This window comes from Zalophus californianus, chromosome 9, assembly GCF_009762305.2.
Source record: "Zalophus californianus isolate mZalCal1 chromosome 9, mZalCal1.pri.v2, whole genome shotgun sequence".
In the NCBI taxonomy this organism is placed as follows: Eukaryota; Metazoa; Chordata; class Mammalia; order Carnivora; family Otariidae; genus Zalophus; species Zalophus californianus.
In genome coordinates this window covers 61,377,439-61,396,101 of record NC_045603.1, presented here as the reverse complement: position 1 = coordinate 61,396,101, position 18,663 = coordinate 61,377,439, and the positions used below count along the sequence as shown (strand labels likewise).

Here is an 18,663-nt window from a genome sequence, read left to right as displayed (position 1 = left end):
TTTCAGGTTGTGGATCCCACCCACACCTCCCCTCCCCGCAGCCCCTCTTGCTGGATCGCTGGGAATCTGGTCTTCGGGGAAAGGCAGAGCATCCGTGATGGGAAGGGCCTTAGGGTGGTCCTGGGGTTCATGACCCAGGGAGTCAGTCCATGGATGGGCTTTGGGGGGTTTGCAAACCTCTGAACAGGTAGACATAATTCTGTACCTTTTTCAGGGGAAAAGGCCCAAAGCTCACATCAGCTGGTCTGAGTGTAACAGGTGACAGGTTAGTGGCTGAGCCAGAACAGAATCCCCTTAACTCCCAGGGCACTATTCCCCGTACCCACAGTGACCACAGCAATGACATCAGAGGGAGGCATTTGGGCAGAAAGCCCACAAGACTCTTGGACTCTTGTGTTTCCCAGGGTTTATTGCATCTTGGCACACACAGAAGAGGACCTCCATAATACATGAAAGGCACAATGAGGCCAATGGAGGAGGCAGCTTGGGGTGAGAGGCCCCGCCCTCAGAAGGCCTGCCCCTGTCACCCTGAGGGCTGGAGGGGCAAACTGCTCAGGCCACCCATGCTACTAGATGGATCAGAAAGCCCATCAGAGGGCTGAATTCTGCAGGCCAAAGCTATCAGAACCCCACCCAGCTCCACTACCCACTTCAGAAAATCTAAGACCTCCCAACCCTCACCAAAATAAGCACACAAAACTTGTCCCCAAACCTACTGTGATGGTGTGATTTAAGTTCTCTCTCCAGGAATTTATGTGCTCATCTTTCTAGTTATTTGCTTTAACTTCCTCCTCCTCCAGGAGGCCTTCCTTGTTTAGCTTCTACATTCTGGTCCCTTCTCAGTAATACTACATGGGTCTTCCTTTCCCTGATTTGTACCAGGACATGGCTTTGCATGTATGTCCATCTCTCCCATCAGCCTTGAGATCACCTCCAGAGCAGCCTGCTCTGATCCGCCTCCAGACTCCCTAAAGGCTTGCACACGTGTGTGGGGCGGGGCCCATTATCGTTAGGGGGTGGGTTATTTGGTGAAATTGACACACTGACAAGACACGCACGCTGATATCACCCAAGGGCAATTTATTGAATATACAGCAGAAATCCAGAGTCTTTAACTAGAGCAAAGGAGGAATATTCTTAGGAATATTTACATCAAGAGCCATGACTTCTGGGCTGGGCAGTACCACCAGAGATAGATCAAGCTCCCCTCACTGAACACAGCTCATAGCAACAGGAATCGAGAATCACAAGCACTGCAGGGTACAATCCTAGTGAGAGGACTAAAGATAAATCACGTACCCACAGTCCTTGACCAAAAGGCAACATGATCACACTGCCCTCATCAAAAGAACCGAGTGTTTGAAAAAATTCCCTTTGTTACAGAGGCAGTGATATGCCATGGAAAGAATATAGACCGTGGAGTCAGCCAGACCTGGGCTCCACTCCCGGCCCAGGGAAGTTAGTGGGTAATGGGGGGGCGGGTTCTACAGCCTCTCAGAGGCTGGGGCTTCTCCTCTGTCCCAAGGATGCCGATTGCACCCACCTTGCAGACTGGGCCAGCACGAGAGCCAACGCATGCCGGGAGCCTGGCACGTAGCAGCCACTACCCACATAGGGTAGTAGCTCTTACCAGTAACAGAGGAGTGGGTGGGTGACACAAGGTGGCAGGAAACCCCGAGTTCTCTGTCACTTGGCTTTGCAAAGATGGGTACAGCTGGTGCTGAGCATGTACACCTTTTCTCCTGAATAAGGGGGTCATTCCGCAAAGAGCTTTTGGAGGGGACAGGCAAAGCCTGGCTGACCGTTCGCCTCCTGGGCACACATCTCCATCCTCACCCCAAAGCTGGGGTTGGGGGCAGGACCCCCCAGACAGCTGCGGATTCAGCCTAAGCGCAGAACATGACTGTTCCTCCGCCCCCCCCCAATCCGGCCCCCGGGGAGGACCAGAGGTTCCCGGGGCCAAGAAGGTAATTATAGGCTGTGTCCCAAAGCCTCCTGTCAGCTGAAGGCGGTAGGGAAAGCAAAAAGTCACAGAGTCCACACGGGACCGACCTGAGGAGACAGAGAGGCGATGGTGCCAGTCAGAGCTGGACAGTGAGGGGAACCACAGCACGGGTGGCTGAGTGCACTACAGACGGTCCCAGGACTTGGCGGGGAGGATGGGGGACAGTAGACATCTCTGGGCTGGGTGGAGGCAGCAGGGGCATCCCTTCTCCCCGGTGCTGGGGGGAGGGGGCTCTCAGGGCTTATCGGGCGGCTTTCCTGGCTGGGGCGCTGGCAGAGGAGCTCTTGACCTTGAGGTCTTGGCAGTCCTTGAGGTCTCCCCCGCGTGCCCCCTTGGCCCTGGTCTGCCCGGCCCGAGCGCTGCCGGAGCTGCCCACCACACTGCTGGCCCCGTCATTGGCACTGGACGAAGAGTTGGGGTGGTAGTAGCTGCTTCCCCTGCTGCTGATGATGGCTGAGGAGGAGGGGCCAAGAGCAGAGAGGAAAGGCAGCAAGGGTCAGTCAGAAAAGGAGCCATCCCTCCTTGTCCCCGGCAACCCTCAGCAGCCAGGGAATATCACCAAGATGAATGAGCGCCCAGTGATGTGCCGGACTCTGAGTAAGGTGGGGACCACGCGACACAGACGTGATCTCTGCCCTCCTGGAGCTTCCTGAACCGTTTGGCCCCCAAATGCACATTTTCAACTCTCTCGCTCTCTCTCGCTCTCTCTCTCTCTCGATGACAATGCCCCGGGGAGAGACAGGGAGGAAATGGGGTGGGCATGACTTCAACACTGTGGCCATGGGACAAAAGGAAGTAGGTTTTCTTTGAAGACAGAGAAGTTTCAAAAGACAGTAACAGAAACTCCCAGATTGGGGGAGACCATGAGTGGAGGGGGCATCGTCCTACCCTGGGGTCCCCAACTTTCCCATCCAGCCAGAATCCCCACCTGACCCATCTCTCAGGGATACTTACAGATGCTCACGGAGGATGGGTTTTCACCAGACATCCTGTAAGACAGAAAGTTAGAGAAGGATGAAACCTCAGCGAGTGTCTACCCTCAGCTAAACCTTGGTGGGCACCTGCTTTACCATGTATACTATTTTAATTCATCCTTAAAACACTGTGTGAGATGGAGATTATAATCCCGTTTTACAGGTGATGAAATAGAGATGCAGAGATACTAAATGATCTGCCAAGACCACAGCTTATATGTGCCAAAGCCAGTGAGGAAATCTGGTCTGTCTGATACTACTTGTTCTTCTGCCTGCTTCCTGTCTGAGCTCCCCTCGCAGGGAGCAGCAACTGAGCTCCCCAGTCAAACCACCACCCTGTGTGCATGTCTTTCATCTTCCACTTCCCAAATGTCCCCAGCCCAGCAGGCAGCCACCCACAGCCCCTTCTCCCCAGCATTCCCCTCTACCCCACACCTGCACTCCTCGCCCTCCAGCAGCTTGCGGTAGGTGGCGATCTCCACGTCCAGGGCCAGCTTCAGGCTCATGAGCTCCTGGTACTCGCGCAGCATCCGGGCCAGCTCCTCCTTGGCCTGGTGCAGGGCGGCCTCCAGCTCGTCCAGCTTGGCCCGGGCATCCTTCAGGGCACAGTCGCCCCGCTGCTCAGCATCGGCGATGGCTGTCTCCAGGTTGGCACACTGAAAGCCAAAGAACAGGGAGATCATCAGAATGCAAAATAGTTTTTAGATCTTCCGGGTTAGGTAGCACAACCCCCTCACTTCCCAGATGAGGCCCGAGGTGACAGCGAGTAAGGCTGCAGAGGCAGAGCTAGAGCCAGGCCTCCTCTATTTTCTGTTGCAGATGGGTATTCTGTGAGAAGCTGCTGAAGCAGTTGCATTTCATGAATATAGGAAGAAACTCGCAATGTTTGCAAAGTTGTCTAGTCCCTGCGGTTGGAGGCCATCAATGGCTCCAGGTTGAAAAGACAGCAGGGCCAGGAGAATCATGCTGAGACCCCAGCCAGGATGCCTCTAGGGATCGGACAGCATGCCAAAGCACCACTCTTGTCAGATTCCTGTCTGCAGGACAGCTCCCAGTGGGGACCCTTGCTACCTGTAAGCACCAAGAGTGAGTGTTTCTGTAACACTCCAGCACTCTGCAGGGAGGGTCTGGCTAAATGCACCCTTTCTCAGCTTGAATAGGGCGTGGAGGTTGTAGGGACTCAGGGAGGAGAGTGGGCACTGCTCTTTCATGTTGGTGTTCTATCACTAGTAGAGTTGACTTGGTTCTTTGGGGAGGACACAGGAAGGATTCCCCACCCGCTTAATATCATCTCCCCGCTGACATGGTGTTTAAGCTCTGCTGCTTTCAGGGAAGACAGGATCCCCTAGCTGAAGTGGACATGGTACTGTGGTACAGGGCAGGGACACCCAGGAGGGCTTCATCTGCTGCTGTCCTCCCTTGGTCACCAGGATGATGCCCCCACCCCGAGGGCAAGAACTTAATGTGGCCACGTGTTTTGCGTGTCCAGTGGGAGGAGGAGGTATGGGGCCTGCTGTCAGAGGGCACATCTGAAGGGGATGTAGAGCAGGTTTGTTGCACACGGAAAAGGTCTGAGAAAGAGGGGGAAAGAAGGAGGAAAACTGATTTCCATCCTGACTCTGTTGATAACCAGCTGGAGACCTTGGGCAAGTCACTTCCCTCTCCTTATCTGCCCATCTTCTTTATCTGCAAACTGGGAGTTGGATGAAGTAAGCTCAAGGCACTTCCCAGCTCTTAGTAGAGTGTCAGCTCCGACCACGGGTACAGAGGCAGGTGGGAAAGAGGGACAGTGGATGGCTGAGGGGCTCCCAAACCCAAACTGGGAGATATGCTTTTTACTAAAGGGTGGGCTCCTGTTTCTCCATTGCAGAGGATGAGACTGAACTTCACAAAGAACTTGACATTCTCTGTGAGGTTGCTGCCCACCTGCTTCTTTACATTTGCAATCTCACACCGGATCCTCTGGATAAGCCGGTTCAGCTCTGACATCTCGTTCTTGGTGTGTTTGAGGTCATCACCATGCCGGCCTGCTGTCAGCTGCAGCTCTTGGATCTGGTTTCCCAGAGACAGAAAGTTGGTTATGAGACAGGACTGCGACCCCCGCCCCCGATTCGAAGTAGAGGAAGGGTCCTGAGCAAGCAATTCCGTGGTTGGGGCCAGCCAGGGGAGATGGTTCCAGAACAGGATGTGATGGAGCCGGGGCCTGGACATCCTTCCAGCTGTGTGGTGGTGGTTCCGACCACGAAGTCCACCCACTTCTCTAAGCGGAAACTGTGTGCTGGACCCATCCTTTCTCATTGCCCTGCCTGTAATCTTTCCTGAGCTGGATGAAATTTCGAAAGGTGCAGGTCACATTTATTAAGCACTTCTGAAATGTAAGAAGAGCTCTCCACTCATTAAGCACCTCTTTACAGAGGCCTCTGTTAAAGGCCAGATTCTACTCCAGGTGCTAAGGATGCAGCAGTGAACAGGATCGGTGAGGTCCCTTCCTTCACGGGACGTACATTCTCCCGCAGCCCTTTCTCAGTGACAAGTGGAGGGCCGGGGCGGGGGGGCACACTGAAGACAATGTGTACCATTGGGGTGGTTGGGATTGTTGGGTCGGGGCTTGTAGCTCATATCTTTCCCTCTTCCCTCGCCCGGTCCTCCAGAGAAGAAGGGATGATGTATCCAAAGACAGGGGATGCGGAACCTGTGATCTTTGCTGTTGATGGGATTTAACAATGTGAGGAGTGCCAGAGCAGGGCAGGTGTGAAGCCCTGGAGAGCACACAGGTAAAGGGTCTTCTCTAAGCATAACTCCCGTTACCCAGAATCCACCTAGACTTCCACTTCCTATTCTTGGAAGTCCAGAAAAGAGCTCATGGCTTCCTCTTCACTCCCTGCCCCACGCTGGGTCTCCCATAACTACTCTCCACCATATTTGTTATTCTCTCTCCTTCTGCCCCATGATGACATGACCTAATCCCTGGAAACACATTTGTTCTACAGCAGAAACACCTCTCTTCTTTCTTCTGTCAGAAGATTACCTGTCCCTCTCTATTGAATATGCCCATCCATTTATCTTTGATAACAGTCTCTACTGAGAATTCTTTTTGAATAGAATATCGTTAAAGCATTGGTTATAACCATTCTTTCATTCAGCACATCTACAAAGGTAGCTCTTTCATTCACTGGTGGAGGTGTCCCTTCCCAGGAAAGGAGAGGCTGGTGGAAGACAGAGATCCCCTTGGTGCCCACCTTGCTCTGGTATAGGGCCTCGGCTTCAGCCTTGCTTTTCAGGGCGATCTCCTCATACTGAGCTCGGACCTTGGCAATGATGCTGTCCAGGTCCAGGTCCCGGTTGTTGTCCATGGACAGGATGACAGAGGTTTCACTGGCATGAGTCTGAATCTGGGCCATCTCCTGAGTTGAGAGGTGAGGACAGAGTCAGGGTCCCCTACCCTCCCTTTGTTGCCTATTCGTCTCCTGGGCTGAAGTGGTGGGAAGAAGTGCCTGCTCTAGGTCTGAATGTTGGAGCCAAGGGAGAAGGCTCACAGCAGCAGGATGCACCCCTCATGGGCAGTGGGCAGTGAGAGACATTTTCTATAGTTCACAGAGTCAAGAACCTGTGCTTGAGTAGGACCTCATGGGGTCATTTTTTTTCTGCCTGAGTGCAAGATCACTATTCATAGCCCAGGTGGGATTATCTCTTGTGTATATGGCTTCTGGGGACCAAGATCCTACACTTCCATGGCCTCCCAGTGCAGAGTTTTGTACCTTTCTATCAAAACGTCTTTAATTCTGTTTATCCTAAATCCCTCTTATTGACATCTTTCCAGAAGAGCCAAGTGAGGCCCTCACTTGGCTGGGGTGGGAGAAAGACAGGAGCATCCTCACCATTTCATACAAACACTTGAGGAACTTGATGTCTTTGTCCAGAGAATCTACTTTGGCCTGGAGCTCCACCTTCACTGTGTAGGCTGCATCTGCATCCTGCCAAAAGCGCCCAGAACATTCAGTCAATACAACCTTCATCTCATGAGCTTTCCCTGTCCCTGCTCCCAGAGCCATCTGATTTCCTATTGTTTGCCCGCAAAGGGAAGCATATGGATGAATAAAATTTTTTCTCATACTCAACGACTCTTTGAAAATAGAGAAAGAGGAATATTGCTCTGTTACACTGGAGAAAACAAAGCCCAGAGAGGCAGAATGAGTTTCCCCAAGTCACATAGGAGGGCCAAGCTGGACCAGAGTTTCCCTTTTCCCAGACCAGAATTCTCTCCTGTCTGTCTCTGTCCTTTGCCTGGCTGTGTATCCTGCCTCTTCAGCTTGCTAGAGGCCAGAACAATGACTCCATCCCCACTCAGGCATCAGCCCCTCCCCAGGAGGCCTGGGCTGGAGTCCTGAGCAGAGCTGGTTAGGATGGGGATGCAAAAGAGAGCAAAGGCTCTTCACTCCCTTACCTTCTTGAGCACCACAAAATCGTTCTCAGCTGCTGTGCGCCGACTAATCTCCACCTCATACCTGTGGGCAAAAAGAGAAGATAGCAGGGGCCTCAGTCCCCTGGGCCAAGTAACCTCCTGTTCTCACTGGTGGGCAAGTGCTCAGAATGCAGAGTCCCTGCAGGATCTCCTAGAGGTGAGCACTGCACAGGCTGGGAGTGGCAGGACTATGTCCCTGAGGTATCTCATTAATATTCCACTCGCTGGATGCTAGGAAAATATCCAAGTGCCTATTAGATTCCCCAAACTGGCATTGAACAAGTCACTGGATCAATGAGCATGGAACTCCTTCCTATCAACCAGGTAGGAAGTTCTCATCAAACAGGGCAGGCTGTTCCCCCACAACCAAGGGAGGGGTGTGAGCCCCTGGCCCTGGTGCTTGCTCTCTCCCCTCCTAAAAAGTGGCACAGAGATTGGGTTTGCCCAGGAGCCTCTGGAAACATGACCCATGGCCTTGGTGGGACCTGCCCACCTCTTCTTATAGTCCTCCACAACGTCCCACACCCTCCTCAGTTCTGAGTCCAGCCGTACACTGTCCCTGGACTGCCTGGCCACCCAGAGAGGGCCCTCATCCTGCCCGGCTAGGGGAACTCGGGATGGGCCACTCTCACCCGAGCTCAGTGCCCCTGAGGCCAGAGGCAAGTGTCCCATGGCCTGCCGGGAAAGCCCAGCGCTGGCAGGCCAGCCAGCCTGTAGGTGTGGGGTCCCGCTCACCTCCTCTTGTAGTCCTCCACCACGTCCCGCACGCTCCTCAGCTCCGAGTCCAGCCGCACCCTGTCCCCGGACAGCGTCTCCAGCTGCTTCCGCAGGTTGCTGATGTAGCCCTCGAGGATGGGCTCCAGGTTCTTCCTGCAGTTGTTCAGGTCCAGCTGCTGCAGCAGCTCCCACTTGGTCTCCAGCACCTGGTTCTGCTGCTCCAGGAACCGCACCTGGGACCACAATGGAAGTGATCATGTCCACGGACATAGACTATTGACTCTCAGGTTATATAGATTTTTCTAAAGTCATTAGGCTCAGATGTTGACTCTCCACTCGGGGAATTCCATGCAAACTAGACCCTTTGCAAGTGCTCATCCCATAGCTTTCTAGACAAAACCAATCCCTGAACACTCATGGAAGAAGGAAATGCCGTAACTTTCTTTCATTGCCTGACTCAGCACCCAGGAGATGCTCTTCCTGATGACTCAGCCAAGTGTTTCTTCTGTACTGTGAGCCCTCCCCTCCCAATGGTGTTGATTCTACTGGCTCTTCATCTTCTTTAAAGGGCTGGAGATTCGTCCAGCTGTCCTCCAGAAACCCAGCACTTCTTTCTCAAGGCGGGGGTACCCTTTACTCAATTTTCCACCCATCTCTGCAAAATCCCCCAAGGAAGCAACACATTCATTTATTCCTTTGTGCTACCCAGCTTACAGGACGTTATGATGAGGGAGCCCTTCCTGAGGCCCAGTTGCCACCTTTCTATCCGCAGTGCCCTGTCCGCTCCCAGGCAGCAAGGAATTGCTCACATCTCACTGAGCTGTCTCATCCTCCTCCCATGAAACCCACCTTATCAATGAAGGAGGCAAACTTGTCATTCAGAGCCTTGATCTGCTCCCGCTCCTGGATACGCACTCTCTGGATCTCCGGGTCCAGCTCCATGTTGAGGGGGGCCAGGAGACTCTTGTTGATGGTGACCCGGTAGATGCCCCCAGGTGGGCACATGGATGGGCACACAGGCCCTGAGGCCACACTGCCAAACATGCTGCCAGCAAAGCCAGTGGCCCTCCCCCCTCCATACCCAGAGCCAGCTCCAAAATTATAACCTCCAGTCCGAACACCACCAGCAGCCATGTTGAGGGAAATACACCGATTCCCTCCAAGACTGTAGAGGCTCCGACTGCCAAAGCCAGCCCCAGGTCCTTTGCCAACTGCACGGTAAGAAGCAGCACTGCCCAGAGCCTGCCTCAGCACCACTGCTGAGTGCCCACTGAAGCCACCCTTGTCACCACCAGGCTTGATGTTCAGTTGCCGATTCATGCTGGGAAAGATGGAGTTAACAGAGTTAGAGAAAGCAGTCAGCAACGGATAGAGAACACTCTGATGAGGCGCCCAGAGTGCTGCCTCCTTTTATCCTGTTGAGCCCAGGACACCGGAAAAGGGCGTCTCTCCACTATCTCCTTTCTTTGTGCTGAAGGGCCAGGAGCCATGGGTAATTTGTAGAACAGAGATCTCCAAGCCCTTTGCAGCAACAAAGTGTTTCTGATAGCCAGCAGAATATGCTGCCCTTGCAGACTGGATTGGTCTAATCGGGCATTTATCTGTGCTCTTAATTAGGGACCTGGGGATTTATCCCCTTCTGAGATCTCCTAGCTTTCTTTTTTTCCGGGCTGCCTCCTTCTTGCTTATCTATCAGCAAGGACAGGGGAAATGTCTGGCTTTATCCGGAAAGGGCTCATCCAAAAACCCAAGGTTTCCTCCCAAGAGAATCCATCTCCTAGTATCTGGTCTTGTTGAGGAGCCGAAGTGTGCACGCCAGAGAAGAGGAGACTCAGAAAGAACATGAGGGGTGTCTTCAAAGATCTAGATCCAAGCAGAATTTCCAGGCATCACTCTTTGGGTCGCTAAGAACTCCAGCTGTCCAGTGGTGGAACACACCCCAGGAAGATAGTGGAAATGACCCCACAGAGTCTGCATGGTCCTCAGCAGGGGTATTGTCTGGGGCTTTCCGTGGGCAAGAACCGGGTAGTGGTGACCTTGAGGTTGCCTTTTCAACAGTGAGAACCTTTTCAGGCAGTGGGCAGTTCCTGCAGCCACGTTTTTGCTCCCAAAGTTGTCCGCCCCAACCTAGGAGCTCAGACATTAGTTCTTCTCTTCTTGGGGAGAATGTCTCCCCAACCCTTGGGCTCTCTGTGGAAACATTCCATGCCCAGGGACCAAGCAACAGGAGTTCCTGAGTTCCACTCATTGGTTCGGGGTGGGCTGTTCTGCCAGTTTCCAGATCACTTCAGGAAGTCACTCAAGTTGGGGACAGAAGAGAGCAGCCTTTTATTAGCTCAGGTAGTCCTGGCAGGGTGAAATGTTATAAAATAACTTCAAAAACAAGCATCTGGTAGCTACCCTAATGCAGGACACTGACCACTTCTTGTAAGTAAACTGAGCAGCTTCAACCCATTTGGATCAGCTAGAGAGTGGTAGACCAGTGCTCCTGCTGCAGGGGAGGAGCGTGGAGATGGTGAGCTGGCCAGCGGGATGGAGCCGGGAATGCCCCTCAGAGGGTTTTCCCTTCACATGGCGTTCTTCTTGCATCCCAGAAGGCAGCAGTGGGAGCTCCTTCTCTAGGAACCCTGTCTCCCCACCTTCCTGGCAGAACCTAGCCTCAGGCATGGGAGGGCATAATTTAAATGGTTTCTTGTGGTTTTCTAAACCAGACTGCAAGGGCTGGTGTGTGCAGGTCAACAAATGGTGTAAGTCCTTCGACCAACATACGGCCCCAGAGCCCAAGGAGGCTGAGGACCAATGAGAGGAATCTACATAAAGAACTGAATCTGGGTCCCACGCTCCAGACTGACAGAAGAGCATTGTGAAAGAAGAACTTGGAGGTATGATGGGGAAAGCAGGCTAATTTTGATTGGGGGTTTTTAGGAACGTCCGGAAAGCCGGGCTTGTACCCCCTCCCCACCCCAGCACTCATGGCAGGGGCTGCTTCGGAGCAGCTGCTCCCAGGCAGTGGGGACTGACGTACTACTTGTAGTAGCAGCAGTGGTGGCAGCGACAGTACCCACCGTAGTGACCGTGACAGTAATAACAAAAAGGGTTCACATCCGTTGTTCATGCTGCATGTGCCAGGCATCGTGCTGAGGACTACAATGATTTCTATTTCAACCCTGATGCTACTAACTTCACTTGACAGGTGAAGAACTGGAGACTTAGAGATGTTAAAGAACTTGCCCAAGGTCACTCAGCCAGTTCATCAGAGCTGGGACTGGAATTTGAGGGTGTCTTGTCTCAAGGTCATGTTCCTAAACAGCATGTTGTGTGATAGGATGACAGCTAGAGTGAAAACACGGGGCTTTCCGTGCTGGGGGTTGGGGATTAAGGGGGGCAGTGGTGGTGAAGGTGGTGATGGTAGTGTCATGGTGGTAACTGTGACACAGAAGGAAGGGGATCAGGCAGAGGGGGATTTCCTGACAAGTGTCATCATGGCGGCCACGCACGGGTGCCCCTCCTAGCTGATGCTAGAGGACGTAACTGCAGGGCATTGTCTCTGCCCACCCCGTGGCATCTCCAGCAGTCCCAACCTTCGCTGTGTTGGCTACCTTCTAATCAGTCACCACACTCCACACCCCAGTCTTTGGGTTTGTTGGACTAATGGGTGTCCCAAGGCCTGAAGAGATCAGTCATTCAATAGCTGTAAAATCGAGCGCCTACTGTGTGTACTGCTCTATGCTGGACAGTGAGAGGGAAACATCTAAGACACTCTCCTCCCCTAAGAAATTGAAATTGAAGTGGAGACAAAATATAAGCATGTGAAAGTTGTTTTGTTGTTGTTCTTATTGCAGGTTTCACTCCACATGCTTGTACTGGATCCTGAGTGACCCAGACAAGCAGTTACTGGAATTCTGATTTTAAAAAATCAGAATAAAATACATGGGACTTTCTGGGGTGGGGTCAGGAACTGGGAGGCGGGCCGGGCTGCACAGGGGCATGAGAGAAAGATGGTGGAGGAGGTTGAGACACCTCCTCCCTGCAGACAGTGCAGAATCATGTGAAGGTAAAGAGGAGAAGAAACTTCACACTTTAGGTTAATGAACAGGTTCTGTGTTGCATGAGATCAGGTCAAGGAGACAGGTATCCCAGGGAGCCCCAAGGGAGCTGAGCCTGTGAGCACCACAATCTCCTGCCATCTTGGCTAAGGATGCTCCTGGAGGGTAAGAGCATCACTCGGCAGGGCACGCCACACTGGCGGTAAATTTAGAACAGGGTCTTGAATAATCCCAAATGGACATAACCAAAGTCATGTGTGCTTGGTTTGAGAATGGATACCAAAGGCCATTTTTCTCTAGTCTATTGGCCTTTTGACTACCCTCAACACAGTCCAGGGAGGCAGCATTCTGTAGATAAAGATCATTAATAGAAGAAGATACCTGAAGGATCCTTGAGCTAACTTTGGAGTGACAAGACTTGGGGACAAACCACAGCACCTTAGAAATGGGAAGGACTTGAAACTGAATTCTCTGATTTCCCTTTGAAAGTGAGCTCAGTGCAGAAACCTAATACTCTCGGCCTCTCTGAACCAGTTGGAAAGGAAGCTGTTCTTCCATCCTCATCTACATTCAGCTAGCTCAAACAACAGAGTTCATCTGCTTTTCTCCCATGCTCACCACATCCCCTCCCAACATCCTTCCCCTCCCTGACATGAAATGCTCTGCATCCTGGAGTATCAAGTCCAACAGCAGATGGGACATGCACCTGTGAGGTGGGGCACAGCCCGCTGTGGCAATCTGGGGCTCTAGACGCAGGACTGGAGGCAGAGGGGCAGGTGCTGCGGAAGGAGTGAGGCAGAAAGTTCTCTGTTAGTGAGGAGGGGCCCAGAACATGAGGGAGAGCACCACAGACAGGATGATTGGGAGTAGCTCAAGACCATTTTGTAGGGGGATCAACTATCCTGTTTGCCTGGGACTGAGAGGTTTCCCTTAAGTGCTATTTCCTGGACAGCTCTGGAACACCTGGACAGTGGACCATGCTAACATCCTCCATATCACAAGTTCTCCGGTGGTTTGTAGGGGTTACTGACGTGACATCTCCCCCAGTCTGTAAAACTTTAATACCCAATGTTATGAACAAACAATGAATCATGGAACACTGCACCAAAAACTAATGATGTAATATATGGTGATTAACATAACAATAAAAAATTAAAAAAAAAAAAAAACTGTTCACAACCAAAATTAGCCGGAAACTGTTCCATCTCGTGGCTCTTTCTTAATCTATCCTGTATTTAAAAATACTTGTTTTCCAAGTTTATGCTCTAAATCACATTGCAATGAGCCTTCTATGCTCAAAGATTGTTTTTTTTCCTCCCTCCCCACCATCTTCCGAGATTTTCTTGAGATTCAAAGAATAAATGTATTTAAGACTCTTAAAAAAAAAAAAAAAAAACTTTAATACCCAAGCAATGCTCTGGTCTCTGTCTCTGCTAGGCCCCCTCCCCAGCCCACCCCCACACACATGTTAGTATGAATTCCCCCAGATTAGTAAGGGAACAGGGACCTGGATGGCATCAGTTTAAATTCTATTCCACACTCACTTATTAAATGCTTGCTCTGTTACAAGGTGCTGCGTGGAGTGAAATCCCAGACAGACCATCACCATGGTCAAACTCTTATTTCTTGGTGCCACATTAGTATAGAAGACATTGGGTAGTAAGCTTCTATTCACTGAAACTTAACAGATGATGTTTAATGACCTGAAACCTGGTGGTGGTTCGCTTACCACTGCTAGTCTCATAGAACTTTCTACAGGCACTCCTCGGTATCTCTCCACAAACACCCCTCTCTGAGTCAAGGGTCTTCCCTGCGTCCACTCCTCTAGCATCTAGCATCTCCTTCCTTCTCTCCGAGGTAGTCCAGCTCAGCAAGGGCATGACTCAGCCTTCCTTCCTCAAGAGGAAAGCATCAGAGTGGTTTAACCTTCCAGGAACCACTTCCTCTGGGCAGATGCAGCCCGTCACCTGGGTGCACAGCTGGATTCCAACCCCATTTGCCCCCTCACCAGACCCTAGTGCTGGGCACAACCCTCACGGCCCTCAGGACAGCAAGGGGTGGCTTGCCTGAATCTCAAGGATGGGCTCATGTTTTATAGGTGAGTTGGAGCCTGTGGCCAGAAGTCCCCCTCCTTCCAAGGGGAGGGTCTTCGGCGTGTCCTGGCTCCCCTGTGAGCTCTCCCTTGCTCCTCCAGGGCTGGCTAAACTTTGTCTATCTTCCAGTGCCCTGAGTCTCTTCCTCTCTGAGCCCTTGGGGGAGGGGGGTGGTGTCCCAGCTCCCACCTCTGTCCACTCTGGGCTCTGTTCCCTGGGAACTCTGTCCTGCCCTGCTTCCCTCTGACTGAGGGACCTGAAGACTGGTGTTCAATGTTCGCAGCCTGAGGATCCTTTTGCCTTCAGCACATCCCGGGGCCGTGCCTCACTGAACTCCACCATTCTCGTCGCTTTCTTTCTCCCTGTGCTCTGGCCCCTAAGGCTTTGGTAGCTGGACAGACCCCCAGCCCTTTAGTGTAGATCAAGTACTCCGTAGCTCTTGTTTCCCCTCTTTTTAAAAGGAAAGCTCTCTGAACTCTCAACAGCTCCACCCAACCACCTACCTAGTCATCCCAAGGAACTTTCCTCTCGGCGCCAATGCACAGAGGTATGTGCAGACAAGTGCAGTCTTGCTCTGGGAAGGACACATTTTCTTCCATCTGCTTGTTTCAAAATACCACCAGGCCCCCATTCCTGTACTACTTCCATCTCCTAACCTCAGAACCCTCCACCCCAGCCCCTTCTGGAAGAAGTTTAGAAAGTATTTCCTGCCCCCCCCCCTTATTGCCTGATTCTTTTTTTTTTTTTTTTGAAAGACAATGGAGAGGCTGGGGGAAAATGAAATGCCTTAATCTTTTGATCATGACTGTGAAGTTGGGTGCTTGATCCGCCTCTTCCTTTGCCCATTTCCAAAGCAAACAAGCCGGGCTGTGCAGTGGGCTGTAATTAAGCCAGTCATCACTAATGACAGGCTCTCTATCTCCCATCGGAGCACGGCTCAGCCCTGTCCAAACGGGGAGGAGGGGTGCCCATCCCCACCCCCATCAGGAAGGGTGGGCTGGGCCTGGGGGCGGCACCTGCCTCGGATATGGGGGGGATGGCCATCCCCCTTCCCTGTGTCCGCATCATAGCTGAGCCTGCAGGGTCCTGGGGAAGGGAGTTGGGAAAGGGACAGGAGAAGGGGAGAAGAATCCGGACAGGACCGAAGCACTAAGGGGCCTGGGTGACCACAGGCAAGGTAGGAGGTGGGAGGAAAAGTGTAAAAGCGGGATGTTCAGAAAGAAATACAAGAAATAAGAAGTGGGTGTTTTAGGAAAAGGAAGCTGGAAAAGATTGGGTCAGTGGAGAGGAATAGGTGTGTCCTGAGGGCAGGGGGCCAAGGCATAGACAGTGTGCAGGAAGAGGCTGCAGCCAGGGGCTTGAACTGAGCCCTCCACCATTCCAGGGAAGGCATTTCCAGCCCGCCCCAGCCTGGGTGCAAGGGGAGAGTTACCTACTGGCTACCGTGCCGAGGGGCCCTAAGCCCCGCCCTCCAGGATGCCAGCCTGCCAGGGACATAGAGGCTCAGGCAGGTGGGGCTTAGGTGATGCCCAGCGCTGGCACCTGAGGTTGGGGTCAGGGCTCTAGTCACAGCTGAGACCCAAGTGGAGCCCCTTTGTAAGATGCTGTCAACCCTCCCTTCTAAAGCAGGAGGTCCGGAGGCCAAGTCCCCAACTCTCCAGTGTCACGGGCCCCCATGAGGCATGTGAGACTTTATGGCCAGGCTACTAGGTATGACACGCAGCTGTGGGTTCACAAGGCTGGTTGTGAAATAAGCCTGCAGATCAGAGAGTGGGGGACAGTGGCACACACTGTCTGGACGTGGACCCAAGCAGTCTGGATGTAGAAGCCAGTAAACACAGGAGACTGGGGCACACTGGCCCCCAATTCAGGAAGAGGAACAGTTGGGCAGTATGGATCAAGTGGGGGCTGCACGTCATAACTGAGGCCAAGGAGAGGGTTGAGCGGGACCAGCAGCCATGGGAGAGAGAACCTTCTAGAAATGGATGTGGGCTAGGAGGGCCGAGGGGGATGAGATGGGGAAGGACTGCTGGCCTGGGATTGGAATCCAGCGGGAAGCTAGCCTGGCAGCCGCGCCACAGGTGTAAACATGAAGTGCTCACTTGGGGGCTTGCTTGGTACATTTTGACTCACTTCATCCTCACGCCAATCCTGCGAGGTAAATACTCTTATTTTTCCCACTCTATGAATGAGAAAACAAAGGAGCAGGAAAACTGAGTTGCGCAGGTCACAGTGATAAGTGGCAAAAGAAACAAATTCTCAACTGGACAACTGCAAATTGCATCCTTACACACAGGGTGACTTCCTGCAGGAAAGTCCCCTCTAGCCCAGATCCACTGTGCTATGGTTTTAGGTCATGAGTTGGGAGCAGCTTTAATCTGGAACTTGATGCTGTGTCTTGCGTTTCAGTAAGAAGGATTTAGACCCCCTGAAAACCCTCCTGGAGATGGATGGATGGGTTGGAAGCAAGAAGGAAGGATTCCAGCAATAAGCCTCTAAGAGGGACGACAGCTACGCAGGGGTGTGGTGTGGATGTACACCAGGGGGCAGGGAGGGGCAAGGCCATGGAAAGTGGTTTACAGGAGAGGAGAGACTCTCATTGTCTCTGGTGGTTCTGACAGCATTTGCCAAATATGAATGTAAGAACTGAAGGAGGGCACATAAGCAAAGTGATTGTCCTACGAGCAGTTGTCATCCCGAAGGTGGCAGAAGTGGGGGAGGCACTGGAACAAAGATGGGAGACAGCCAGCAAAGGGCAGCTGAAATTTCAGAGCCACTGCCAAATGTGATGTAAAAGGTCTTTAAGATGCTCCCTGTCTCTAACAATTCATGCCTTTTTCACCTCCTCCTGGAAGCCTTCCCAGATTGTGTTTAGCTCAGATCCCTTCTTTCCTCTGTTACCCCTTGGCTGTGCCTTGCCAGTGCCTCCATGCCTGTATCATCTACCGAGACAGAGAGAGAGAGAGAGAGAGAAAGAGAGAGAGAGAGATCTCAGAGGGGGCCCTCTTGTAGTAGGCAGAGATTTGCACACAGTGCAGGTGGGGTTCGGGAGGGTATTGCTGAGGGATGAGGGTCTCAGTCCCAGGACCTCTGAATCAGCACCAAGATTCTCCAGTGCCCATTAAGGAAGAGCTGTCTGAAAGCCCTAAATTCTCTGAGTAGAGGTGAGGAGGTTCAGGCAGTGGCAGCACCCTTATCCCCCACCCCCTGTGAGAGGAGAGGTCAGAAAGGAGAGGGAGGGGACAGAAGCCAGGGCCTGGGCAACACGGAAGCTGAAGCCAGCCTGGGCGTGCTAGGGAGAGAAACGGCATCTCCTCCAGCTGACAGCCCTGCGGTGGGCACCGAGCCTGTCCAAGATCATCCCAAACCCTCTGCACTGCAGGGAAGTCTTTCCTCCAGGGCCACGGGGAGGGGAGGTGCAGTACCTCGGGCTGATGGCAGAGGGCAGTGTGTGCACAAGTTACACGAACGCCGCGTTCTTGCTCCTGGTTAGAAGTTAGCGATTGGTGACTACTACATGGGAATGGGTTTCTGTGAGAAGACCCAGTGCCCTCCTTCCTGCACTCAGCCCCTCCCAGCCAGGTCCCTGGGCACAGTCCTGTTGTGGATCAATGGGTCCTGAACCAGTGCACAGCCGGCAAAGAAGGCCCCTGAACACAAGTTAATAATAATTATTATAATAACAACTAATACCGGGCGCCTGGGTGGCTCAGTCGTTAAGCGTCTGCCTTCAGCTCGGGTCATGATCCCAGGGTCCTGGAATCGAGCCCCGCATCGGGCTCCTTGCTCAGCAGGAAGCCTGCTTCTCCCTCTCCCCCTCCCCCTGCTTGTGTTCCTGCTCTCGCTGTCTCTCTCTGTCAAATAAATAAATAAAATCTTAAAAAAATAAAAATAAAATAGTAACAACTAATATCTATTGGCTATAAACTGTATTCCAGACACTGTAGTACTCCCATTCTCCCTTTCCATATTCTCAACACTCCTCTACGATGAGAACCTTGTCGGTAACGAGGTGTCCTGTCTGGAAGTATGGGCTCTGCAATTGGACTGGGATTCAGCTCCTAACCCTGTCATTTACTAGGTGACCTCGGGTGGTTTATTTTACCCCTCTGAGCCTCAATATTCTCATTAGTGAGATGTGCATTATTATAATTGCACCTTATAACAATAATACCCATCAGATTGCTGGAAGAATTGAGTTGCCAGGCATAAAGTGCTCAGAAGAGTCGGTGGCCTAGAACAGTGCGTGAGCCAGCTTGCATCAACCCTATTTTGCAAGGGCAGGATCTTGTGCTAGGCCACAACTAGCCATCAGAAGAGCCAGGATTGGAGGCCAAGCATATGACACTCAGCCAGTATGCGAGCA

The 18,663-nt window shown here is 52.3% G+C and overlaps 1 protein-coding gene across 1 annotated transcript; it reads right to left on the bottom strand.

Annotated features, from left to right (window-relative positions):
• Nucleotides 1–1,099: 1,099 nt before the first annotated feature.
• On the bottom strand, nucleotides 1,100–9,478 carry KRT74 (keratin 74). Its single transcript, XM_027592378.2, has 9 exons — nucleotides 9,008–9,478; nucleotides 8,177–8,391; nucleotides 7,424–7,484; nucleotides 6,858–6,953; nucleotides 6,219–6,383; nucleotides 4,906–5,031; nucleotides 3,415–3,635; nucleotides 2,960–2,994; nucleotides 1,100–2,458 (listed from the first exon to the last, which is right to left on the bottom strand). The coding sequence occupies exons 1-9, from the start codon at nucleotides 9,476–9,478 to the stop codon at nucleotides 2,247–2,249; spliced, it is 1,602 nt and encodes a 533-aa protein (XP_027448179.1). The 3' UTR covers nucleotides 1,100–2,246.
• Nucleotides 9,479–18,663: the final 9,185 nt, after the last annotated feature.

Excerpts from the sequence above, each read along its gene's own strand:
- KRT74 (XM_027592378.2), bottom strand. The coding sequence starts at position 9,478 with ATGAATCGGCAACTGAACATCAAGCCTGGTGGTGACAAGGGTGGCTTC. Across the intron at positions 5,032-6,218 it reads AGGCCCTATACCAGAGCAAG|ATCCAAGAGCTGCAGCTGAC; the intron begins GTGGGCACCAAG and ends CTGGGAAACCAG. Across the intron at positions 2,459-2,959 it reads CCCATCCTCCGTGAGCATCT|CCATCATCAGCAGCAGGGGA; the intron begins GTAAGTATCCCT and ends CCTCCTCCTCAG.